Genomic DNA, 26,468 nt, shown 5'->3' on the forward strand with positions numbered 1-26,468 from the left:
TGAAGCAAGGCCTATAACAGCACCGACACACAGGGCTGTGGTGGGATAACACGAGCCAGTCTGCACTGCCTGGCAGAGCACCCAACACAAAACACCCCCATGCGCGGGGCGCCTGCCTCCTTATCCCTGCCCACCTAAATCCAGGACACATGCAAAGGGGCAAAGGCGCGTCAAAGCAAGCAGAAACACTAAAAACACAAGACAAGGCTAGAGGACAGTGTTTTCCACCCCACACGGGTCCCAAAAAATAGGATGGAGACGTGGGGTGGGCAGTGCTGGGTAGAGGAGGAAAACGGGTCAAAGCAATTATCTCGTCCCCACGGAGAAGGACGACATCCAAAAGAAAAGGATTCCTGGAGAGATTTTTAAAGAGCTTCTGGAAAGTTGGGGGAGCTGGAAACGCACAGCACATATGCCGTTAGGAGCCAGATGAGATGTGTCCCACAGCTGCCTGACCACAGTGTACGCCACACTGACCAGGCTCTGCTGCTCAGAGGCCCTCAGGGTGGGCAGGATGAGGACCAGCTGGCCACCAGCCTGGCTGCCAGGACCTGAGGAAAACCTCAGAGCTGTTCCCCATAGAAAGGCCAAGTAAACACTAGAAAGGCACTAAAAGAAAAGGCAGAGCTCTTTTGTTCATTACTGTATCCCTGGGTCTATAACTGCCTGGCACATAGTAGATGCTCAGGAAACATCTGCTGAATGAATGACTAAATACTCTACCCAGCAAGATAAGAATGAAGCAGGCAGTTGAGGCTGAGTCCTCTGCCTGGGCGTCAGGGCTGGACAGGCCCATGTCCTTGCCAGCAAGCACTGTCTGTGCTCTGGCAACAGACTGCACCCCTCACCCTGCGCAGCCAACCCTATCCCCAACAGATGCTCCAATGGTAAGTCACATCCAGACACAGGTCCTGTCCCAACCAAGTCTCTATGCCCATCTTCCCCATCCTACCTTCATGCATCTCTTTTCCTCCTTTGGCCTCCCCTCCCACCAACTCACACTGAGCACAGCTCCTCTGTTGCTAGAGTCCTTCGGAGGCACTCCTTCAGTTATATCAACTTGGGCCGGGAGGCTGCCAAGCTATTACTATATTTCCCCAAAAATAAGACCTAGCAGGACAATCAACTCTAATGCGTCTTTTGGAGCAAAACTTAATATAAGACCTGGTATTATATTATATTATATTATATTATATTATATTATATTATATTATATTATATTACATTATACTATACTTATATTAATTTTTGCCCCAAAAGATGCATTAGAGCTGATTGTCCGGCTAGGTCTTATTTTCGGAGAAATATGGTACCTATAGCAATGGTACCACAACAGAATCACCTGGAGGGCTTGTTAAAACACGGATTTCTGGCCCCAGCCATAGAGTTTCTAATTCTTGGCCAGAGACTCTCCATTTCTAACAAGTTCCCAGGTGATACTGACATTCCTGGCCCAGGAACCACACTTTGAGAACCACTGACCTATAAAATTGTGTTTCATGTAGGTGGTGTGTCCAAGGGACCAACCTGGCCAGAGCACAGATGGGGCAGCGTAAGTTAAAATGGGAGAATGCCTGGGTTTTTATAGGTCTTCTTAAAGACTGAACACAGCGCCTTGAGCTGAGCTGCCGCTGAGCTCCCAGGTGGCTCAGTTGGTTGGAGCGCGTCCTCTCAACCACATGGTTGCCGGTTCAACTCCCGCAAGGGATGGTGGGCTGTGCCCCCTGCAACTAGCAACGGCAACTGGACCTGGAGCTGAGCTGCGCCCTCCACAACTAAGATTGAAAGGACAACAACTTGACTTGGAAAAAAGTTCTGGAAGTACACACTGTTCCCCAATAAAGTCCTGTTCCCCTTCCCCAATAAAATCTTTAAAAAAAAAAAAAAAAAAGCTCTCAACAAAGAAAAGTCCAGGACCAGATGGCTTGTGGTCCAGATGGCTTTGTGGTAAATTCTACCAAACATTTAAAGAATTAGCACCAATCCTTCATAAACTCTTCCAAAAAACAGAAGAGAGAACACTTCCTAATTCATTCTATGAGGCCACTATTACCAAAACCGTATTTAAAAAACTACAAGGAAAGAAAAATTACAGACCAATCACCCTGATAGACACAGATGCAAAAATCCTCAACAAAATAGTAGCAAACTGAATTCAACAGCATGTTATAAACCATGACCAAGTGGGATTTATCCCAAGATGCAACGTTGGTTCAACATAAGAAAACCAACATAAGAAAAGCAATGTTACAACACATTAATAAAACAAAGGAAAAAAAACACAGGATCATCTCAACTGATGCAAAAGCACTTGACAAAATCCAACACCATTCCATGATAAGAAACACTCGGAAAACTAGTCATAGAAAGGAACCTCCTCAACATGATAAAGGGTTCTTTAAAAAAAATAAATCCACAGTTAACATTATTCTCAATGATACTGAAAGCTTCCCCCGCCCCCACTAAGACCAGGAACAAAACAAGGATGCCCACTTTCACCGTTATTATTCAGTGTACTGAATAATACACTGAATTTACTGAATAATACACTGAATACACTGAATTACTTCTAGCCAAAGTAATTAGGCAAGAGAAAGAAATAAAAGGCATCCAAATTGAAAGGAAAGAAGTAAAACTATCTCTGTTTGCCGATTACATGATCCAATATAGAAAACCCCACAAATCCACAAAAACACCCTACTAGGGCTAATAAGGGAAGTCAGCAAAATTGCAGAGTACAAGTTCAATACCCCAAAAAAAGTTCTGTTTCTATACACCACCAATGAACAATCTGAAAATTAAGAAAACAATTCCACTTGCAATAGCATCAAAAAAAAAAACCTTAGAATGATATAACCAAGGAGGTAAAAGACTTGTACACTAAAAATTGCAAAATAGTGATGAAAGAAATTAAATAAGATCTAAATACTTGGTATGATATCCCTTGTTCATGGGTTAGGAGACTTAATATTGTTAAAGTAGCAACTCTACCCAGAGTAATCTACAGATTCAATGCAATCCCTATCAGAATCCCAGCTGGATTCTTTGTAGAAATTGAAAAGTTGATCCCAAAGTTGATAGGAAAACTCAAGGGACCCAGAATGGCCAAAATATTCTTGAAAAAGAACTCACACTTCCCAATTGCAAAACGTACTACAAAGCTGCAATGATCAAAATATTGTGGTAGTGGGATAAGAATAGATACATGGACCAGTGAAATAGAATTTAGAGTCCAGAAATAAACCAACACGTTAATGGCCAACTGAATTTTGACAAGGGTACCAAGACCAATTAATGAGGGAAAGAACAGTCTTTTCAACTGCCAGAAAAATTAGATATCTACCTACAAAAAGAATATAGTTGGACCCCTATACCTCACACCATATACAAAAATGAACTTAAAATGAAGCAACAACCTAAACCTAAGAGCTAAAACTATACAACTCTTAGAAGACAACACAGGAGTAAATCTTTGTGACCCTAGATTGGCATTGAATTCTTAGACACGACTCCATAAGAAACAAAAGAAAACATAGATAAACTGGACTTCATCAAAATTTAAAACTTTTTTGCTTTAATGGACATAATCAAGATAGTAAAAGCACAACCAACAGAATGGGAGAAAATATTTGCAAACCATACATCTGATAAGAGTCTAGCATCCACAATATATAAAGAACTCTTATAGCAGAAGGACAAACAACCCAATTTTAAAATGGGTAAAGGAGTTCAACAGACATTTCTCCCAAGAAGGTACACAAACAGACAATAAGCACCTGAAAAGATATTAAACGTCATTTGGGAAAATGCAAATTAAAACCACATGACACACCACTTCACACCCACTAGGATGGCTATAATCAAAAAACGGAAAGTAACAGGTGTTGCCACGAATGTGGGAAAATTGCACCCCTTGTACATTACTGGAGGGAATCTAAAATGGTGCAGCTCTTTTGGAAAACAATTTGGCAGTTCCTCGGGAAGTTAAACACAGAGTTACCATGTGACCCAGCAATTCCACTCGTAGGTAGAAACCCAAAAGAACTGAAAACAGGTACTCAAACAATACTTGCACATAAATGCTGTTCAATTGTATACTGAAGAGCAGCACTATTCACACTTGCCAAAAGGTGGAAACATCCCAAATGCCCAGCAATGGATGGATGGATAAACAAATTGTGGCATACCCATACAACAGAATAACATTCAGCCATAAAAAGGAATGAAGCACTGACACATGCTATAATGTGAATGAACCTCAAAAATAGTATGCTTAAGTGAAAGATACCAGATACAAAACCTTACAAACGTATGATTCCATTTCTATGAAATACCCAGAATAGGTCAAGCCATAGAGACAGAAAGTATATTAGTGGTTGTCAGAAGCTAGAAGGAGGGGAGAATGAAGAGTAACTGCCTAATGGGGTTTTCTTGGGGGGTAATGAAAAGATTTTAGAACTAGATAGAAGTAGTGGTTGCACAACATTGTAAATGTACTAAATGACACTGAATCATTCACTTTAAAATGACTGATTTTAGGTTCTGTAAATTTCACCTCAACAACAACAAAAAAACAGGGGGAGAGCGAAGCAAGGGTAAACTGAAGCGTGCACGCCCCTTCCGAAAAGGGCAGCTGTTGCTTATCTGTAGCCAGGGTGCGAGCAGAAATACAAGTTCAGTGTTACCAGACTTTTCAACTTTTCAAGATAAGCCAGAAATCCAAATTTGAGCGTGAACTCTCCCAATTCTTATACATTGATAACCAAGTCAAATTTTTAAAAATCTCTATGTAGACTGTATACATCTATGAGCCAAATCAGCCCACCAGACACAAGTTCCAAGCTCGGCTCTGAGCAATAGGGAGCCATTGAATGTTCCTGGGCTGGAAAATGGGATGATAGAACCAAAGTTTTAGGAAGCCCCAGGTATCCTCTGTTGGGTACCCGTGATGGGCTAGGCACAGGGCACTGAATCGGGCACTTCACAAATGCTACCCATAAGCCTCACAAGCACCCAGGGAGGAGAGTTAGAGAGTAGCAGGCTCAGAGCGGTTAAGCAACTTGCCCAAAGTGAACCCAGTGAAGGCAGAAGCCAGATTCAAATCCACGTCTATCTAGGTTAGACAGCTCCACATCTCACACGAACATCTGACAGGCATCTCAGATTTAACAAAGCCCCACAGAACACTCCCTAACTTTTTCCCTCAAACACTTTCCTCCACCCCAGCCTGTCTCCCCATCCTCCAAACACCCTCACACTCAGGACAAAAGCCCAAAGGACGTCACTGATGTCTTCATCCCTCATTCCTCAAATCCAATCTACCCGCAGGTCTACTGTCAAGATAAATCCCGAGTCTGAACAGTTTCAGCATCTCTCACTGTCCCTCATGGGGACCATGTGGCAGCCCCCTGTCTGGGCTCCCGGCCTTCACACTAGCACGTCCCTAATCAGTTACCCATACAACAGAGACAAGGTCTTTCTGAAAGATCAATCAGGTGACCTGGGTCCTCAGCTTAAAACGCTCCAATATACCACTCCATACCCCTGCCAAGGTCCAAAGGGCTCAGGCCATTTCTATTTGGTAACAGAGACACCAGGCTCACCCGTCCTGGAGCCAGTGGTGACACAGCCTGAGATTGGGGGACTCCTTGGCCCAACCCCCAAACAAGTACCCTGTCACTCCCTACATGCATCCCTAACCTGTCATCCTCAGCTCCCCTAGAAAAAGGACGACAGCACAGGCAAGGGGAAGAAGACAGGAAAAGGACACAGACCACCACCCCCACACTGGCTCCAGCAGGCAGGTCCGTGAATGAGGAAGGGCCCGTCAGTCTGGGCCCCCACGTCCACTGGGAGGGGCACGAAGTCCTGGCAGAGCTGAAACAGGGGACCCACAGAGCCTCCAGGCACAATCTTGCTTGGGACAACAGGACACTGACTCTCCAGGGCCTATTGGGAACGTCACACACACCAACCCCAAGTGTCAAACGAACCGCACAGCTCTGAGACTCTGTGACAGGACACAGAGTCCCCTGCCAGGGCCATCCTGGGCACAAACGGGAGAAGGGCTAGCCCCCCAGGGCTGACGGCCAGCTCCAAGTCTCTGCAAGCCAGGCAGAAGCCCAGCTAGAATGCCTCCCTCTCTCGCCCTGGCACCCCCACCTGCAGCACAGGCAGCTGGCTGTGGGTCCTCTCAGGCCCTGGCACAGCACCAAGAAGCCTTGTCAGAGGAGTATAGACGTGAGCTCTGCCCAGTGCAGTGCCAGGACGCCCACCTCATATCTCCGGCCAGAGAGGAAAGGCCCTCGTCCCTGACTCTATGCCATGGTGTCCCTCGCCCGCCTCCACACACACAGCCCTCTCTGTACCTGCTGTCTGTTCCCCCTTCCCCTGAGCGACAGGCACCTCCCTGCCCCATGAGAGGTCACGCAGGGGCTCCCTGCCAAGTGACAGCAGGAGGAGCTCTGGCTCTGCCCCCCTCACCCACTCTGGGCTGGGGGTAGAGGGGGCCCGGACGGGCATTCCTCCACAGCACGGGCCACTCACCAAAAGATTCTTTAAGAAATCCATCATCTCCCACCAGTGCCTGTCCTTTGCGAGTTGGGGACCCTGTCTGTCTCCCTGAGCACTACTGTAGGTGTGGCTACCACCCCAGCTGCTGCTGCTGACGTTGAACAACTTCCTTAAGATCAAACAAGGAACTGCAGGACTTGGGTGTCCGCCCGGAGCTGTTATGCCACATTGACTGGCCCTGACCTTTGACCCCATCCTTTGCCAGTGCTGTTTATCTGGGCAGCCCAGGGCTGGTAGAGTCACCACACGTTGTATGTCATAAGGCAAAGGGTCCCTCCACGGGAAGAGGCACCACCATGCCAGCAGGTTGTAAGAGGAGATCCATTCAGGGGCCAAGGAAACAGGATGCAGGAAGCATTCCTGCCCTTCCATTCTTTTCTTGAATGAGTTCGCAACACTGCTGGCCTGTGATGCGGGATGAAGGCAGTACCGAGTAGAGGACACCAGCAACAGTACAGGCCTGAAGAAGACCCAGTGTCTAACACGTGTGGGACGCAGGGCAAGCCCCACTTGATTGGAACCTCAATTTTCCCATTTGTGTATGGGAAAGCCCTAAGTGTAAGGAGAATAAAGATACTAAAAGAAAGCTAGGGCCTGCATCTTTTTTTTTTTTTCAAGTGTGTTTTTCCAGGACCCATTAGCTCCAAGTCAAGTAGTTGTTTCAATCTTGTTGTGGAGGGCACAGCTCACAGTGGCCCATGCGGGGATCGAACCGGTAACCTTGTTGTTAAGAGCATCGCACTCTAACCAACGGAGCTAACCGGCCACCCCAACCTGCATCTTTAAAGGCATTCACGAGGACCTCATGGAGCTAAAAACATCCTATTCAAAGGTTCGATGAAATAGCTCAAAGAGTTAAGAAGTAGTTCCTTTGTGGGTGGAGCCTGTAGGAGGGGGCAGAGGTAGAGTGAACTGTTTCACAAACAGCCTGGATTTTGTTTTTCAATCATTGCATATATTACTTTGGTTTAAAAAAAATTTTTTTAATGTGCTTTTAAAAAAAGAGAGTAGTCCCCATGCCCTGCAGCTATCCCACAAGAAAAATTAAAAATAAATAAAGTGAATGGCTTGCGGAGATGCATACAGCATGTCAAGCTCGGGGCCCACAGGCGCTCGAGAGCTGTGCTGTTAACAAGAGCACAGTGTGGAGAGGAGACAGGCCCTGGAGCTCAGCCCAGGGCTCACCTGGGTCTCAGAGCCTCTTTCCAACACTAATAAACACGTCACACTTAGAACCCAGGCAGGGCCCTCCATCCTGTTCCAGCTTTGCGAGGAAAACAACATGCTCTGCTTGGAAGGGAAAAGGTGAATTTTTTTTCTTTTTATTGGGGAATATCGGGGAACAGTGTGTTTCTCCAGGCCAGTCAGCTCCAAGTCATTGTCCGTCAATCTAGTTGTGCAGGGCACAGCTCAGCTCCAAGTCCAGTCTCCGTTTTCAATCTTAGTTGCAGGGGGCTCCCTGCAAACATCCCATACGGGAATTGAACCAGCAACCTTGTTGTTGAAAGCTCGCGCTCTAACCAACTGAGCCATCCGGCCGCCCGAAAAGGTAAATTTTTAAATCCCTCAGAAAAAGACCTTGTGGTGTGGTGGAAATTGCCCCGATTTAGTGTGCAAGGTTTTACCTCGTGGCTCTGCTGTAATGGACCAGCTGTGCGGGCTGCTGACTCAGCCTGTGTGCCTCAGTTTCCAACCCTGTAAAATGGGAGATCTGACCCACTTTGCAAGGTGGTTGTAGAATAGGATGTGGTTATAGAATGTGTCCAGTGAAGAGTGAGACACAAATTTCCCTCAGTAAATGGCAACTAAGATGGTCGTCGTTGCTTCCTCCCAGCTCTGGCTCTGGGCTCACTCTTCACGCCCTGGCCCCCAAGACAGTGTGAAAAGTACCCCATCACCTACTCAGCCTCACCCAGAAAGCCCAGCTTGTCTCTGCTCTCCCTCTTCTGGCCCAGCCCACCACCAGGCACAAATCCAATTTCCTCTCCCCAGCCCAGCCCCCCGACGCCTGCTCAAGCTCCAGCAACCGCAACACCATCCACAGGAGAACAGAGAGGTCAGGGGCTGGGAGCAGGCACAGTTCAATTGAGGTCAGAGAGGGCCTTGGCATGGGTCCATCCCTGGGGGCTTGAAGTGACACTGGAGGTCAGAAGGAGTGTGGGGAGGAGAGGGACAGAGTTCTGGGATGTGAACTGGGCCGTTTCGAGAATTTGGAGAGGCCGTGTGCTAGAGGGAACCATGGCTGCAAAGAAGGCTGGCAATGTCCCTTCCAACTCTTCAAATTCTGATAGAAAACAACCACATTAGGAGAAGGGACACAGTCAAGCTCACCGGTCTGCCTCTGTAGGCAGAGGTCCACTGGGCTGTCCTGAATGAGCCCTTTTCTCTCTCCCCTGGAGAAAGGGAGTCAGGGTAAGGCTCCTACATCCTCAGCATCTTCCCTGTTCCCTGCCACACCTGCTTCTGGCTCACCGGCATTGCTGCTCAGACACAGTGACTCATTATGCACAGACCCACCCCACCCTGCCACTCCTGCTCCTGCCGCCCAGTTCCCCGGGACATGCCATATCCAGAAGACCCCTTGGCCACAGCAGCCCAGGGCCCAGGAAGGCTTGTGGTCCAAGCCCCTGTCTGCGTGCAGGAATGCATTCACAGGCAGCGAGGAAGGAAAGAGACAGGGGACTGACTTACTGATACCCTCTGGGCCGGGCACTGGCTTGGGGCTCAGGACCCAATGAAGGTCAGTCTCAGTCCCTCTCCTACCCACACCCCTTTATTTTGGTTGGCTCCTATTTGTCCTATAGGCCGTAGCTTGGAGATCACCTCCTCTAGGAAGCCTTCCTGGCCTCCATTCCCCATCCCATCCCCGTCCCTGAGGTGGTCCTCCCCTAGCATCTTGCATGTGCCCTATCGAACAACTTACCTCTCTGTATGATAATTTCTTGTTTGTCTGTAACCTCAACACCTGGCACATAGGTGCCCAATAAATACTTGCTGAATGAATAACTAAACAAAGGAACTGACTTCCATCCAGTGACTAAGAGAATCACAGAAGTAAATAATTACAATCCAATAAAAGAGGAGCAATAATGGGGGTAAGCCAACACCTGCAGTGACACATGGAGGAGTGGACAATGGCTGTGCTGCAAAGAAGGACTTGCCAGCAAAGGGTTACTCTCCTCACTTTGCAGACAAGGTCACAGAGGATATTTGAATCTAATGACACACAATGGTAGAGCAGGAGTCAATATCCAGGTCCAGACTTCATTCCCACTACTTCCCATTGGACCCTGATGACAATCCAGTTAGGGAGGAAGTGGGAAATGAAGCTCAGAGAGGTAAACTGACCTTCTTAAGGTCACACAGCCTGTTAGTGGAAGAGCCAAGTGTTCTAGGTGAAGAAGAGGATGAAGTGGAAAGAATGGAGAGGAAGAGCGGGAAAGGGTAGGGAGAGAAAAAGAGTTTGCCTGTGTTAAACTCAGATGGCAGGAAGGAGACTCCAGGCAAGGAGGTCCACGGGGTCATGAGTAACAGTGGTGACCACACACTGGTGGTCTCTCCGGGGTGGGCAGTGAGGGGACACAGGCCAGTTGGAGTGAGCCCCAGGACAGCCAATCACAAAAGAAGGAACAAGAACCAGGGAGACCAACAGCCACTCTGATGGGGGAAAACTGCCCCCTTTCCACTGGTGAAGGAGACGGGGAGGGGAGATTAAGAGCTAAGCAAACTCACCTGCTGTCAAATCAGTGTCCTGTGCCTTCGAATAAGACCTCCATCCTTCTATACCGGAAACCCCCCCCTTTCCGAGCACTCAACGGTAACAACTTGATTATGAAACGCCCTGCCTGAAGCGAGTTCTCAGGATCAGCAGGATTTCCTTCCTCGCCTATAACTTTTCAGCAGCAGCTGAGAAAGAGCACGGGACTGGGGTGTCAGACAGACCAGCATCCAAATCCCAGCCCAGCCCCTGGCCCTGTGACCTGGGCCCCGTTCTCTTCATTTGTAAAGTGGGCATAAGGATCCCCACCTTCTCGAGTGCTTCCCAAAAGGAAATGAGATGACAATCGTGAATGCACCCAACACAAGGACAGCAATTGATCAACAAATGACTCGGGTGAATTTATAGTTACTGTTACGATGGGAGCTGTTGACATTCATTGAGCTCTCACTACGTGTACCAAGCCCGTGTCCAAGAATTTCACACGTGTCGTCGCATCTATTCCTCATGACCACCTATCAGGCAGTCACTATTATCCCCACTCTACAGCTGTGGAAACCAAGGCTGAGACTGAAATAACGGGTCAACAGACGGCATCAGCGAGGCAAACACAGACAGCCTCCAGCGTCCAGGCTTTAAGCCGCCACACTAACGAGGACTGGGTCTGCTGTTTCCATCAGCTGCTTGATACCCAAGACGCAGGACGCTCAGGATCCAAATCCCACCCATCCTCTCCAACATCTTTCTGAAACCCCCTCAGCCAGAATTCCCATAGCACTGGACTTGGTTTGGGTACACAGCATACTGTTTTATAGCAATGGCTAGGACTGACTGATCTTTCCTCGAGACTGACAACTGGCAGGCAGAAGCTCTGTCTACACACACCAGAGTTGTACACACATCGGATTTCATCAAATCTAAAATGACATCCATTGTAAGATACACATTACATTAGGTACCACTAACAAAGCAAAAACACCACCAATTACAAACTACGGCATACTATTGCTAGGAGATCCAGCCTGATTTCAGACACGTTAAATGTGGTGGGGTGGGGAGCGGGCGGGGGGAGTGTGTCTTAGAAGCCACGAAACACAGTAGTAGACACCCAGTAATTACGTGTACTCAGTAATTATTTCTTGGAGTAGTAGAAAGAGTGCTGAACTTGAAATCACAAACCTCAAGTTTGCGTCTTACCAGCTGACAAAATTGCATTTATCTAAGGCTCCATTTCCTCATCTACTAAGTGAGCAAAGTAATTCCTCTCTTCCAGGGTGGCTGTGCGAACCAGAAGAGTTTACGAAAGTGTTTTATAAACTGTAAAGCACTGTACCAATCAACCTAAAGCACACACAGGACGAGGATGAAGCGTGGACGAGGGACATGACCAGTGGTCAGGAGCGAGGCCAGGAGACCTTGTGGGTGTTTGTAAGGGGCGCTGTGAGAACATGGCTGCCTTCCGGCGATCCAGACCCATTTTCTAGGAAACAACTGTGGTTCCTGCTTCCCAGTTGCCCCTACCTTGGAACTTGGGTGTGTGTGACACACGTCCCCAGCCCAGCCCTGGTTAAGGAATAGGCGTCTACACCATGCAGGCTCCTTCGTGCCAGGCCTTGGGGCGCCAGTTGGCAGAGCTTCTGGTTCTCATCCTGTCTGTGGCCTGAAACTTCCGGTCTTCCCAACCAAGTTGGGCTCTGCTTCAGGTCTGAAACTCACAGTGAGGGAATTGTAAAAAACAGCTCTGTAAATCTCATCAGGTTATTTGAAACAAACCCTGTAGGCCTGCAGCAGGGTGAGCTGGAGGGCTAGACTCTCAGGAGAGGCAAGAGCCGCACCCCAGGCTTGGAGGCAGGAGAGCGAGGAGGGGGTCAGTGTGGCTTTGGTCTCACCAGAGGCCATCCTTGTGGCCCAGGCAAGAAGCCCAGGTGCCTCTGCTGGTATCTATCCTGAGGAACAGGAAACAAAGCGACCCCGAGACTGAGCGTGGGAGCAAGGGACAGTGTTGGCCTCCCGAAAAAACTCTCTGCTTCTCCCGCAGACCTCCTTGTCCCTGAAATGCAACGTGTCATGTGCTACAAAGCTGTCCTCTCCTAATTGGCGCAGGCAGGCAGGCGTCTGGCTGAGCCCCAGCGGCATGGCTCCCCCTCTCCGTTACTCCAGTGGTCTTTGTTCCCCAGGAAAGGTTTCTGCACAAACCAGGGCACCGGCCAACTCATCCTCTCACATTACCCGCCTTTCCACTCTCCCTTCCTTCTTCCCCTCCCTCCTGCCCACTGTCCTGCTGGCTCCTTGAGAGTGGAAACTGCAGCCGTAACCAGCACACCTGGACTCGGGGCTTGCAACTGGGGCAGCAGAAGCTTTCCGAGCCTGGCCACCACCTCTCCCTCCACCAAGTCAATTTTGGGAACCAGGCACTGTAGACCCTGGTACCAATTTAGCCTCCTCCCCCAATACTGGCCTGGACTTGTGCCTGGGAGGGAAGAGAGGTAGAAAAATGTCCTTCAGAGAGAAGCTGTCACAGAGCAGATGTGGAACCTGTGCCCTGCCCAGCAGACCCTGCTCCTATCCTTTATCTCAGAAGCGATCCCCTGCCTGAAGCTCTCCCTCCATCTCCCCCACCGAGGGGAGCATCACCGCCCCAAGGCAGAGTCTACATTATCTCAGGGAACCAGAACATACCCGGCTACCAGGTGTCCTTGATCTACGGTCACGTGGCTGTGACCGCAGCTCAGTTCACTCATTTCCAAAATAAAAGATTCTCACTTCCAGGGCTGTTTGGGGACAAGCGAGTGGAAGGATACAACCTCACACCATTCCTTCAGCAGGAGACACCATATCCTAAGGCATATATCATGTACCAAGAAACCTTCTCAATGAGCCTCTCCTCTCTCTGTGCTTCAGTGTCCACACTCACTACAGGGTATGCAGGTGGCCTCCCTCCCTTCCCTTCCATGGGGGCTGAGCTGTTGCCCCAGAGAGAACACTGGGTGCCAGCCGCAGACTACTGACTGCCCAGAGCTTGGCTACTCCCAGCACCCTCTTGCCGGGTGATGCTTCCCGCTGCACAACCTCTGCTCTAAGATGAAGAAGAAAAGCAAAGCCACCACCCCCCATGCCTACATCAGCAGTGTTAAGAAGTGGCAAAAGCAAGCTTTAGAGATTTTATGTACGCCAGAATTACAATCATCTGGGCTCTTCCTGTTGACACCCCCCTCCACTGAGGACAACAGATTACTGGGATTTCGCTGGCAGCAGTCCCTTGCCTACCACATAGATTCTCATCAGATGTACTGGACTGAGAACTGAATCAATCAATACGTGGTGTTTTGCTGCTGGGCCTGGCGGAGCCAAGGGAGATAATCAAAAAAGTCCTGAGACACTGGTAATTTGGGGGGGCTCATGCTCCTGATGGGCCTGAGAGATGTCCAAAAGACCCCAACCTTCCTCTCCCCAGAGGGAGATGGCAGGAGGAAGGCTGTTTCCTTTCAGGCTGACCTGCAGGGAAGGGACGTCTGCAAATTGCATGTTCTTTTCCTTCCCCATCTTCTAGTTAATGACTACCTAAATAAATGCTTTGATCCCAAGCGATTCTAACAGTCAGTCCCTGAGCTCCAACAGCCTAATTATACGTATACAACCGTGTGGGGACTTCGACGCTGAACAGCTCTCTTCTCCATAAACCATATGTCAAATAGCACGATTGTCCCGCCCCATTTTGCCAGCTGGGGCTGATGAATGGGGTACTGGTGCAAATTCAGGACCTAACAAGGTTTGGGGCAGGGCCACTGGGTGGCCCACCCCAGGCCCAGCTGTTCGGGCTGGGGGAAGCATTTGGCTACAAATCCATTCACACCAACGCGGAGTCCCACAGCACCCACGCCCACACAGATTCCCAGAACACATGGATGGTACAATGGAGAGCTCCCCAAACATTCACATTCACCCCACACACAATAAACACTCACTCATAAAAACACACCTGCCTAGGCTTTGGAGAGGTTCATGGGCCCCCAAGGTGAGGAGCAGTAGCAGCCAGCTGCACGTGCCCTCTTGCTATAAACAGTTATCATCTGTTGCTGCTTGCAATTTGCCTGCCCAGTGGTCCCCTCCTCAAACACAGACAGACAACAAAGGAAGCACATAGAGGGAAAGAGGACGAAGTCAGAAACCTCGGCCTCTTTTTCACGATCCACTTCCTTTTCTACCAAAACAGATCCATGCATCCAGGGGATGTGTTTGAAGTGGTGCCAGCGCCTGGCTCACAGGGCTGGTGCCACCTTCCAGAGCTTGCACTGAAGCCACAGGGGAACTGGAACAGCCAGTGAGCCTGCCAAGCTGGGGATGCAGGACCCAGAAGCAGAAGTGCTCAGCCTGACTGAGGAGACCCCCGCGGCCCCCCACTTAAACCGGGTCTCTCCGAAGGAGGTCTCCAGGGGCACCTGAGTGGTGAGGTTTAACAGTGGACACAGTGGTGGGGCCCCAGCTCCTGGCAGCCTGAGCCCCTGGTCTGCTGAGCTGACTCAGAGGGCAACTGGAGGGCTTGTCACTCTCCCCAGTCTCACCTCCCACCCTGATCGCACCCCTCCCCCCTACCTCCCTCCCACCCCTCTGCAGCTGACCATCTGGTATTGATGGTATCGGCCACAAGGGGGCCTGGTGAGCCATATGGAAGGTGCAGACCCACAGCTGGGGCTCCAAGCCACTCCCCTGTGATGTGCATGGATGCAGTCAAGACAAGCGATTGCAAAGCACATCTATCTAAAGAGAGCTCTGGGTTCATAAAGTCCCAAACACACTTCCAGCTGCCCCAGTGAGCAGGTGGTATGCCCTGGACCCTGGGCATAGCCTCATTTTCACTAAATTGGGAGTTCCTTTGGCCCTGCGGCTATCCAGACTGGGAGTGACCAGTCTGAGAGGGCCACCAGGAGGTGAAATCATGACCCTGCTTTCCCAGGCCTAAGGAAGGTGCCTCCTGATTTTGGCTGAACCTATGAGACTCAGGCTGGCCACTCACCCTCATAAACAACCCCTCCTAGAACCATCAGGCAGCCTGGATCTGTTCTGCCCCGGGACACCGTGTATCTGGATTGCGAAAGGATCCCACTGCCTTCGCGGGGCTGGGTCGTCAAGGGGACCGCACCACCAGGAGGATAGCTTCACCTTACACAGGAGACCCACCTCCAGCTGGAGCCGAAGAAGTCGCAGTGTTCCTAAGCTTGGCCACTCTGGTCAGTTCTGGGGAATTCTACACACCTTAAGCAACAGTCTTCCTGCCTCCATCAGCCCAGCAATCCATCGGGCCCCACAGCCCCCTTGAAAAGCTCTTGTCAAGGTCACCAATGACCTCAACATTGCCACATACAAGAACAAGAACTTCTGCCCTCCTCTTCATCGCTCAGCACCACTCCCTCCTTGTAGCGTTCCCTCCACTGGGTGTCCACAACAGCCCTGCCCTCCTAGTTTTCCTCCAGCCCTCCCCACCGGCTCCTCCTCTCTGAAGGCCCTCCTCTCATGTGTCTCCACTGTCCTCCCACGCTACCCATCCATCCTCCCAGACTTAAAACCGTCTCTCTGCTGATTGGGTCACATGAATATCTCCAACCTTGACCTCTCCTTGGACTTCCACATCAGCATCTCCAAGTACATATTTGATGTTTCCACTTCACTGTCTCATGAGCGTCTCAGACTTGGTGTGTCCAAAATAGAGCCTCTGATCTTCCTCCCCGAACCTTCCCAGGCTTCTCTGTCTCAGAAAAACGGGACCAAAACCCATCCATTGCTCAAGTGCCATCTAGGATGACTACACAGCTGGATTCCTCCCTTTCCCTCACCTCCCATGTCCAGTCCATCAGTTCACCCTGTGGTCTCGACCTGCTCAATAAAACTTGAATTCACCCATTTCTGTCCATCTCCACTGCCAACCTCCCACGTCCAAGCCCCCTCCACTTTTTTGTCCAGACTAGAGCAACAACCCCCAATCTGGTCTCCCTCCTTCCATTTGTACTGAACTGTAATCCCTTTGCCACATGGCAGCTGGACAGACATCACATCACTTTGCTGGTGAAGAAGACCTAAACCTCTTCCAAGGCCCACAGGCCTGACAGGCTCTGCCTCTCTGCAGCCTCCCGTCGTTCACTCTACTCTAACCACACAGGCCTCCTTTCTGTTCCTCAAAAGTACAGACTCTTCCCGACCTTGGTGCCTTCGCATTTTCATTTCCGGCATTCAGGCACACCCCCGGCTCTTCACACAGCCATTCCTTCTCATCCTCCTCAGGGCTCAGCTTAAACATTATCTCCTCCAGAGGCCTTCCTCGAGCCCCCATAGAGAGCCATGTCTCCCTCCCACCGACACCGATATGACACCGATATTCTCAAATAGCACCCTTGAAATGACGACCACCCCAACACCATGTTTGTGTCTGTCTCTCAGAGCACGGATCAGAAGCTGCAGTTGTAGATCACTTTCTTATCTGCAGTCCCCCTCCCTGACTGGTAGGTACACTCCAGGAGGCCAGGAATCGTGTTCGCTGCTGTATCCTCGGGCCCTACAGCAGTCCCTAATCCATGGCAGGCGTTCAATAAATAATTTGCAAAGTGAATGAAGGCATTTCACTGGCACTTCCATGTGTAAGGTGTTCTTAATGCAGGAGAGCAAGCAATACAAACTCTCGCTAGAGGAGTTCAGGGAAGGCTTCATGGGGGTAGTAGCATTCTAGCTGTGCCTTTGAGGGAGATTTAGAAAGGAGGGAGGCGGTAGGGTGGGGGAGAGGAAGAAGTCTGAGTAACAGAAGAGGAGCAAGCACAAAGCACATGCAGGGAAAATAGTCAGCCTCACTGGCTGTGGACCACCCACTGCTGTCAAATGATCCCTGCCAGGAGTGACCCTCCTAGGACACCATCCTAGGATCTCCCCCCACTGAGTGCCCACAGGTACCCCAGGCAGCCATTTGTGTACCTCCAGCTAAGGGAAGGTTGGCCTGCTTTCCTACCACTTACAAAAGACATGGGTCTGTCCACCTCCTGTTTCCCCACAGCTGCCAAGACCCCAGCTCCACCTGAGGAGGCACTGAGGCTGCCTGGGGACAAGTCACACGATGCTTGGCATCCCACATGTGATCTTTGGGACTCAACCAACTTAATGAGTCCCCTTTAGCAGGACCAAGGCTAGCCTTTGTGTGAATTCAAAAAGGGCACCCCTCCCGTGGACCAACTGGGAGAAGCCACCCTTTCCTCCGGTCAGATGCAGCCGCACACAGGACACCTTGCTGGCCCGCAGATTGCTGACTTCAGCCCCTACCCATCCCCTGCGCTGGGCGCCCCCGGCAGCGCACACCTTCTGATCGCTGCAGTCCAAGGCAAAATCTGCATGAGCTGCCCCAGAGCCCCGTGCCCTCAAAGCTCCAGCCAGCTGAGGCGTCCAGGCCAGCCCCAGAGTGTCTGAAGAGTCTTGCCCAGGTGACCAGGTTGACAGTTCCCCTGGGGCTGAGGCTGTAACTCGCCCACCCACTCCCCGTCCCACACAGGAGCGGATGGCCAATTCCCAGAAGAGACCATCTGGGTCTTGGTACACACACACACACGCGCACACACACACACACACACACACACACACACACTCATGGAGTGAGGAGAATTACAGATCCTTGGTGGGCTGGAAGGCGCTGCCACGTGTTTGACTGCCCAGTGATACTGAATTGTAAACATATATTCCTATTTACTTTCCCTGTCAGAGCCTCGCTGGCTGCCCCGTAGCCAGGCAACACTACCTGACCTGGGGGACCAGGACAGGGACGTTCTGTGCCAGGCAGGTCACCTGGGGAGGGTTATCTAAGCACAGCCAGGCTCAGCATAATGAAGTGTTTCCCTCTCCTCCCACGGGCCTTCCCGTCTTCACCCCCAGATGACCCTGGACGTACACAACAGACAGCGCACTCTGATGGGAAGAAGCAGAGGGGGGCCTGGGGATAGAAGTGGTGGCACTGTTACAATGGGACAGAAGCAGATCCCCAGGATTAGGTGTCATTATCGACCTGGCGGGCAGCTTTGCTGTTTCCCTGCCAGCCAAACTGAGAGCCAGCAGGCTGAAACTGCAGCAGGAAAGATTCAGGTTAGATGGGAGGGAGATGACAACGTGTGGTTGGAGGTAGGCAATGGCACCTCCTTTCAAGAGAATATTGGACAACTGCAAATCAGGGCAAGGTGACGCTCACCTATGCCATTTTCTCCTCAACGAAGGGTTATCGTTCCACATGGATGGGGGATCAGCAAGTGGCCGACTGAAGGTAACAAAATCAAGGCCACCTCTCAGCTCTAGACAGACAGTGTGGGTGTTGTGTGGTCTTCCTTTCTCTGTGGAAAAGCTCAGGGACATGCGACATACTCTTCAAATCCCATGGTCAGGAGGAGGATATCTGAAATCATCTAATGTCATGGGCTCAAAAAGCAATGAAATCAGGCAGGCAGAGACTCAGTCACAGAACCACGGAACCCTATAGAAAGAAGCCCTACAGTGTGCTGGACCTCTAGAGTTTCCGCTAGGAAGTGGATAAACAATCCCCCATCTTACAGATGGGGAACGCAGGTCTAACAAAGCCCAGCCTCTCCCACTGAACCATGAAGGTGCCCTGACCTTGTCATAGGCTAAATAATGCCCCTCCTAATCCTCAGTGCCTGTGAATATGTGAGGTTACGTGGCAGCAAAGGGGAATTAAGGTTGCAGATGGAATCAAAGGTGCTAATAAGCTGACCATGAGATGAGAAGAGGAGCCTGGATGATCCGAGTGGGCCCAGTGTAATCACAAGCGTCCTTATGAGAGGAGGCAGAAGAGAGAGAACCAGAGGGGTGGCAGCGTGAGGATATGGCTCAGTGGTTGCTGCCTTTGCAGACAGAGGAATGGGGCCATGAGCCAAGGAATGCAGGCGGCCTCTAGAAGCTGGAAAAGGCCAGGAAATGGACTGTCCCCTCGAGCTTCCAGAAGGAAGGCAGCCCTGTCAACACCTTGATTTTAGACCTGTGAGGCCCTTGTCCGACTTCTGGCCGCCACAACTATGAGATGGTAAATCTGTGTTATCTTAAGCCACTACGTTTGTGGTCCTTTGTTTCAGCAGCTATAAGAAACTAATACAGACATCTTGATAGCACATGTCCAACAACACTTTGTAGAGAGGAAGGAACTCGGACGCTCTAGATCCGTGCCTCTGACTGGGTAACCTTTCCCCATTCCTCAAAACTGAAATGCTCTGTGGCACATATGCACCGTCTGGGGTGAACCTGATTTTAATATTTTGATAACTGCCTTGATGCTCTTTCCTGGTCTTCACAAAACCAGGTGTGGACTCCTGACCTCCACTGGACCTGGGACTCATGCAGCAAGGAGAAAGGCTGCCCGCCCAGTGGTAGAGGACCACACCACACAAACAGAATCAGGACACTGTCCATGACAACTCAGGCTGGACCAGTGACCTGGAAGGCCTGGCTTCCTGGTTCCTACCTCCGCTGCCAGCACCACCCTCCGGCACCCGCAGGCTCTGGGTGACAAGACTTTGAAGACCCACCTTCCTGCTCCTCAGATCTGACCATGGTTCCTGACCTGCTTTCTGTTTCACTATGCTGGTGTTTAAGGGATTCACTCCAGGGCCCCCAAGATCCATTCCCTCATGGGGAAGTGACATCGTGGAAGGGTTTCCTGCCTATTTGTGCTTACCGAGGCCACCCTTGAAGGGACCACGGGAGCACTCAGTAGACATCGTGTCTCATCTTCAGTCACTCTCAGAGCGTGGTTTCTTGGGCTCTGCCTCCTTGTAGGCATCACATCCTCTAAGAGTAGATCAGACCTTCCCAGTTCAATAAAGAGTCACCAAACATGAGGAGATGGAGATAAATAAGCCACAGCCCCTGCTTCCTGTCTCCCACAGCCCAGCTCTCCCAAACATGGACTAACCCCCCGCAAAGGAACACTCTAATGCTGTCCTGAACCCCATCTGGACATCCACAGAAGGCTGAGGCTGGGGAGCTGGGAGGGAATCCAGCCGGATCCTGATCCCCACTACATCTCTGGGGGGAGATGCAATTCTGTCTCCTCGGAGCCCAGGCCACCACCACAAGCAGCCCCAGGGAAGGGAGAGCTCTGGAAAGAGGAGCAGCGCCTCTGGCAAAGGTGCTGAACCCAGACACGTTTAGAAGTCAGGAAGGATGTAAGGCAAAATAGGAGTTGGAGAGAACACATCCTTCCCCCATCGCACTGAAATGAATTTTTAAATATCATGTTGGTCGAACAAAGCATATCTGGGGATAAATTGGGCCCAGGCCTACCAGCTAATGATGAAGTAACCCCAACTCCTCCACCTCACCTATCTCCACCCCTTTTCTTCCTTCTTCTACCACCACTGGCCTCCCCACTCCCTTCTTCTACCAGTCTTTTCCTCTTTCCCTCTCCTTGCCTCCTCCCTTCTCCCACCTCCAATTTCCTTTCTCCCCACTTCCTCTTCTTTTCCTCTTCTACAGCAGCTGACACCACCGGCCATCCACCCCTCACTTCTGGCATCCCACTTAGAGCCAACCAGCCATCATATTCACATCTGACAGTTCAGAAACTTCTTGACCCCGCTGCCAAACCAAAGCAACTCAGCCAGTGTCATCTGCTAACAAACCCAACAAATCCTGCAGCAGGGCTCAGTTTGCTTTCCATGTGTAACTGAGCTCGGGCTCTCACACGCTCCCTTCATGCGGCTGGAGATGCAGAACCCATCAGCCCAGTCTCCTGGGAAGGGCATAGAAGTTCCCCCTCAAAACAGTATGTCATGCCCTCTGAGAGGCCAAGTTCACAGAAGGTACCACCTCCCCTCCAAAATCACCTGGTTCTCATATTTTAAATCACGAAACCAACCACTATGTATAAAGTTGAAATAATTTAGTAAAAACAAAAATTAATGTCTCTACTTTCAAAGGTTTTTTTCTTGTGTTTTTTTTTTTAATCTTTTACCTCATCTTTAGAGGACTCTTATAAGAATTAATAGGTCTTACAGAGAGGAAACATTTATCCAAATTTCAGCAATTCCGCCTGAGCCTCCTGGTTTTTTTCTCCACTGGTTAAATGCAAGTAAAATTGAATCTAACTCTTTTTATTACAAAGGAGCACAAACAGTGAGATCCCGTTTATTTATGCCTCTATCTGCGTGTATGATGCCAAGATGTCTGGACACTGGGCAAATGGTAAGGATGAATGTGTCTGGATGGGAGCATATTGTTAGGGGTGGGTTGTTTTCCTTTCTCTGTACTTTACAATTGCTTAATTTTTTAATAATAAGCATATATCATTTTATTTAAAAATCAGGGAGGGGGGGCTGCTATTTGGGGGAAAAATAATTCTTATGAAAATTCTCCAAGAAAATACTGGGCTTTTTTGTTCAAAGTCACATTCTCAAGGCTGGATCCATCAGTGAAGACTATTATGAGTTTTTATTAAGCACCGACTACTAAGTGTTTATGAAGCGCCTACTGTGGGCCCCTTATGTACCAGGCCCTATGGCAGCAAGGATGGAAAGAACACACCCTGTCCCTCAGGATGCTGAGCTGGGACGGCCCTGGACCAGATCCTCCCAGCCCTGCCCCTGCGACACCCCGCCCCACCCCTGCACGCACACTTAAATGACATCCAACTACACAAGGGTGAGCAGGTGCTGGCAGAGCTTTTGAGCCTCACCAAACTCCCATCAGGAGCTCCTGAGAGAGGGCAGCCCATACCTATAGCGGGTTAAATGGTGGTTCTCCCCCCACCCACCCAAAAAAAATATGTCCATGTCCAGTAACCTTCAAATGTGACCTGATTTGGAAACAAGGTTTTGCAAATATAATTAAGTTCAAGATCTTGAGATGGGATCCAGGTGGATCCAGGTGGGCCCTAAATCCTTATAAGTGACCCACAGAGCAGAGACAGCCAAGCCAGGGAGAAGAGGTGGCCGTGTGAAGACGGAGGCAGAGAGTGGAGTCCCCAAGCCAAACGAATGCCTGGCGCCACCAGAAGCTGAAAGAAACAAGCAAGGATCCTCCACTAGGGCCTTTGGAGGGAGCACACCACGCCAACACCCTGATTTTGGAATTCTAGCCTCCAGAACTGTGAGAGAATTTCTGTTGTTAGGCCACCAAGTTTCTGGTCATCTGTTACAGCAGTCCCAGGAAATGAATACCCCACCTAAGGCCTAAAAAAAACGCCATCTCCACACTCAGCAGGGAATCTGCCAGAGGTGGGGCAGGCGGAGCTAACAGGAGGGGGACACATAGGAGCTACCCACAGGGGCTCAGAACTGTGCGGGTGATGTCCCTTCAGGAGCAAACACAGAACCCCCCATCCACTGCCCCCCCAAAGCACCAGACACACTGGGCTTCAGTGTCAGGTAAATGACACTCGTGCATGGGGCAGGGAACCCCTCCTGAGCTGGTCCCAGTGAAGAAGTGTCTATGGCAGCTGGAAGAGGAGAAGAGAGGGATACTCAACAAAACCAGCCCACAAGCATTCAGCTCACTGCCCTGAAAATAACCACTAGCATTCATTACACACGAACACGTAATGCCTATATGTGCCTGGTGCTTTCTGAAGCCCTTGCCCACCTGCTTCCTTCTGTAATCCTCACAGCAACAATGTGGGGTGGGCTCAGTTCTACAGACGAAGGAACTGAGGTGCACAAAAGACGATTGAGGTGCACGATGTCACACAGGTGGTTGCTAAAGTCCAGGCCCAGGTCCGAGCCTCTGCGCCCCAGACCTAGAACAATCCATCAGGAAAATCGGGACCCCACACAAGCAGGATGTCACAAAGCCAGGGGTGAGTTAGGGAAGGAGGGCTGGTCAGGCCTTCAAAGGCAGGTGGCACAGCCTGAGCTAGAGCAGTGTGCGAAGCAGCCCCCCAGAGACGCCCTGAATGTAAAGTGCTCTATCAGGGCACAAGGCCAGTCAGTGTCTGTTTAGAAATACAGACTTCTCTTCATATTAGCTGCAGGCAAAAGGAATTAGGAAGGAAATCTCTGATGGGGACAAACATAAAATGCATGCTAAGGCCAACCGGAGAACTCTCCACAGTCTTGAATTATCTAGGTCTCCACTCAGTCCAACCCCAAAATCCTTTACGATGACTCCAACATTGCAGAGTCTTCCTGTTCCCATGGGGACCACGTGGTCTGTGACCCCTGATGGGCTAAGGGCAGCCTGACTACAAGAGTTGGGAGCACGATGCAGAGGGATGCTCCCTCCCTGAAAACCCTTCCCCAGGTCTGTCTGAGTTTGCTGGGCAGGGCCTTTGTTTGGGGCCTTTTTCCAATACCCTCACTGTCATCCACATTTTTCAGGCAGAGTTTCAGGTCTAATTCACAGGGCTCAGGTGGAGTAAATCATATCAAATGCAATTTCAATTTTTGTTCATTGGACAACGAGAGGCACCTCAGCCATGGGGACCAGACAGGGCAGGAAATCAGGGAGTCCTGAGGAGAAACTGTATTAACAACAGAAAAATCAGTGTACTTCCTTCCAGGCTTCCTCTCTAAGCATGGTTGTTCTCTGCAGACGAATGACTAACATTTCTGCCACACGTGCTATGTGTCTCTGTTCTAAGTGATAAACGTTCATCATCTCAATGCATCCCCATTACAACCACATGAGGCAGGTTCTCTTATATCCCTATTCTACAAATGGGGAAACTGAGGCACAGAGAAGTTACAAGCTAGGAGGTGATAAAGCCTTCAGCCCAGGCAGACTGGCTCCAGAAACTGTGTTCTGAAATGTGATTCAACATTACTTCACTTTTTTTGATGAAGAACCTCAAAGGGAACCTCAAAGGGATGGCTAATCCACGTCAAAGGAACTGGATTAGCCACCATGGCACAGTAGACCATGTGGCCTGTCAAAAGGAAAGGGAAATAGGCTGGAGAGGGAAAGAGGGCCCCCAGAGAAAGCATTCTGGAAGCCCAGCAGGTCTGTTCCCCAACACAAAGGGGGGAAGGAGTAAGGCCTACGTGTCTGGATACCGAGGGCTGTGGCTTGGGCTCCATTAGCAATTTCTAGGAAGCAGGACTCCCCTCTGGGGCCCCCAGCTTGAAAGGCCAAGAGCCCAAGGCTACATGGGAGCAGGCAAGGGACTCTCATGTGCTGCTGGCTGCCAGTTCCCTAGAGAGAAGATCTAACTGCTTTTCAAGGGCAAGAACCACCACGTCATCATCATCATTATCACATTATCACATTACCACTTATTGAGCACTTACTTGTGTAGGCGCTCCACCAGCTACTTCATGGGTTACCTCTCTACTCTGCACAGCTGCTCTTCTAGGTGGCCACTGACCTTATTCCACAGGTAAAGAAACTGGAGGTCAGGGAGATTAAGTAACACGCTTAAATGATTCCTGCCAAGCAGTCCAGAGGAGTGGATAAGACAGCACAGGCTTCGGTGTCACACAAAAAGACCTGATTCCAAATCCTGCCTCTGCACTCACTGGTTGTGGAATCTGGAGCAAATAACTTAACTTCTTCTGACAATTTCAATCAGCGATGCCAGAAGTAATTCATCTCAAATGTCAACTCCAAACGACTGGCGGTGGCTGCCTGCAGCGCTTTGTTGGAGAGGATTCTGAGACCATGTCTAAACTTCTGGGAAAGAGTGCCGTGATCAATTACTAATAACTGCCATAGGGGCAGAAGGGTGGACTGATGGCACAAGCGTCACCTACTTGCCATCCCTGATCTAGAGAAATACCATGGCTTACAGAGACAAACTATACAAATACATGGGTGCACTCACACAGCCCGTGGAGTTTTGACTAAGGTACCAAAGCAACTCATTGTCTTTTCAACAACTGGATATCTATTTGGGAATAAATACACCTAGACCTCTATATCATGCTTTACACAATTAAATTACGTTAAGATGGATCTTAGACCTATAGCTAAATCAATAAAACTTCTAGAAGAAAACATGGAAGAAAATCTTTGTGATATAGAGTAAGCAAAGATTTCTTAGGACACAGAAAGCTATAAACACAAAATAAAAAAAAATCTGTAAATTAGATAGCATCAAAATGAAAACTTCTGCTCATCAAAGACACGGTTAAGAAAAAGAATGAACTTGTATCCAGAATATGTAAAGAATGCACAAGAAGACAAGCAACCCAATTTTAAAACGGGAAGAAGGGGAAAAGACACTATAGGAATGGTCAACAGAAACTGTAAGAATATGAAGAAGTGTTCGGTATTATTAGTCATCAGAAAAACACAAATTAAAACCACAACGAGATACCCTTACACGCCCACACAAGTGGCTAAAATTAAACAGACTGGCAATGGCAAATATGGAGGAGGATGTGGAACAGTTGAAACTCTTGTAACACTGCCCCGTAGGAACGCAACATAGTATAACCGTCTGGCAAAAAGTTTGACGTTTTCACAGAAAGTTAAACATTCACCTACCCTTTGACCCAGGCATTTCACTCTAGATATTTACCTAAGAGAAATGAAAACACATGTCCAAAACAAAACAAAACTTAAGCACTATAGCCAAAAACTGGAAACAACTAAACAGGAGAATTAAAATATTGTGCATCATATGCAAACTACTGGTACATTCGGTAGCATGAGCGAATATCACAGATACTATGCTGAACTGGACACAAAGGAGTACATGCTGCATAATTCCTTTTAAATTAAGTTCTAGAACATACAAAACTAATTTATAGTGAAAAAAATCAGAACACTGGTTGCTTGGGGGGTGGAGGGGATTGCCTATAAAGGGACATGGGGAACTTTCTACGATGGCAGAAAGGTCCTGTATCTGAATCAGAGTATGGGTCGCATGGGTAATAAAAGTATGCATTTAAGATTTATGCGTCTCGATGTACGTCCATTTTTTTTAAAATCGAGTTACACCTAATTTGCGAGAAGTGTAAGCTAGTTGGCCTTAAAACATGAACAAAATCAGGAACAATATACACTATATATGTGCACAGCTAAGCAGACATGAGGGTCCAAGCCTCCAAGCTGTATCTCCACAGATGCAGACCCAAGTGAGCCCTTCCTCACGTCTGCACTGCCCTGGGGTTTCCCTGTCCGCTGGCCGATACAAAATCAAAGGGCTTCTGGGAGTGGCTCCTGAGGAGATGGCATCTGGACAGGAGACATAAATCGGGTCTGTGGGGAG

General features: G+C 49.5%; 1 protein-coding gene across 15 annotated transcripts in view; it reads right to left on the bottom strand.

The window, feature by feature from the left end:
* The window catches only part of RAP1GAP2 (RAP1 GTPase activating protein 2), a 206,452-nt gene that overhangs the window by 66,825 nt on the left and 113,159 nt on the right, over positions 1 to 26,468 (bottom strand). For 2 of the 15 annotated variants that reach the window (XM_033089958.1, XM_033089956.1), the window contains exon 1: positions 6,547 to 6,588. The exons of the other annotated variants lie outside the window; for them this stretch is intronic. In XM_033089958.1, the coding sequence (XP_032945849.1) occupies positions 6,547 to 6,573 (27 nt within the window). In that variant the 5' untranslated portion in view covers positions 6,574 to 6,588. Of the gene's footprint in view, positions 1 to 6,546; positions 6,589 to 26,468 lie in introns of those variants that run through there. 15 annotated transcript variants of the gene reach the window in all.

Source organism: Rhinolophus ferrumequinum, chromosome 21 (genome assembly GCF_004115265.2).
Source record: "Rhinolophus ferrumequinum isolate MPI-CBG mRhiFer1 chromosome 21, mRhiFer1_v1.p, whole genome shotgun sequence".
In the NCBI taxonomy this organism is placed as follows: domain Eukaryota; kingdom Metazoa; phylum Chordata; class Mammalia; order Chiroptera; family Rhinolophidae; genus Rhinolophus; species Rhinolophus ferrumequinum.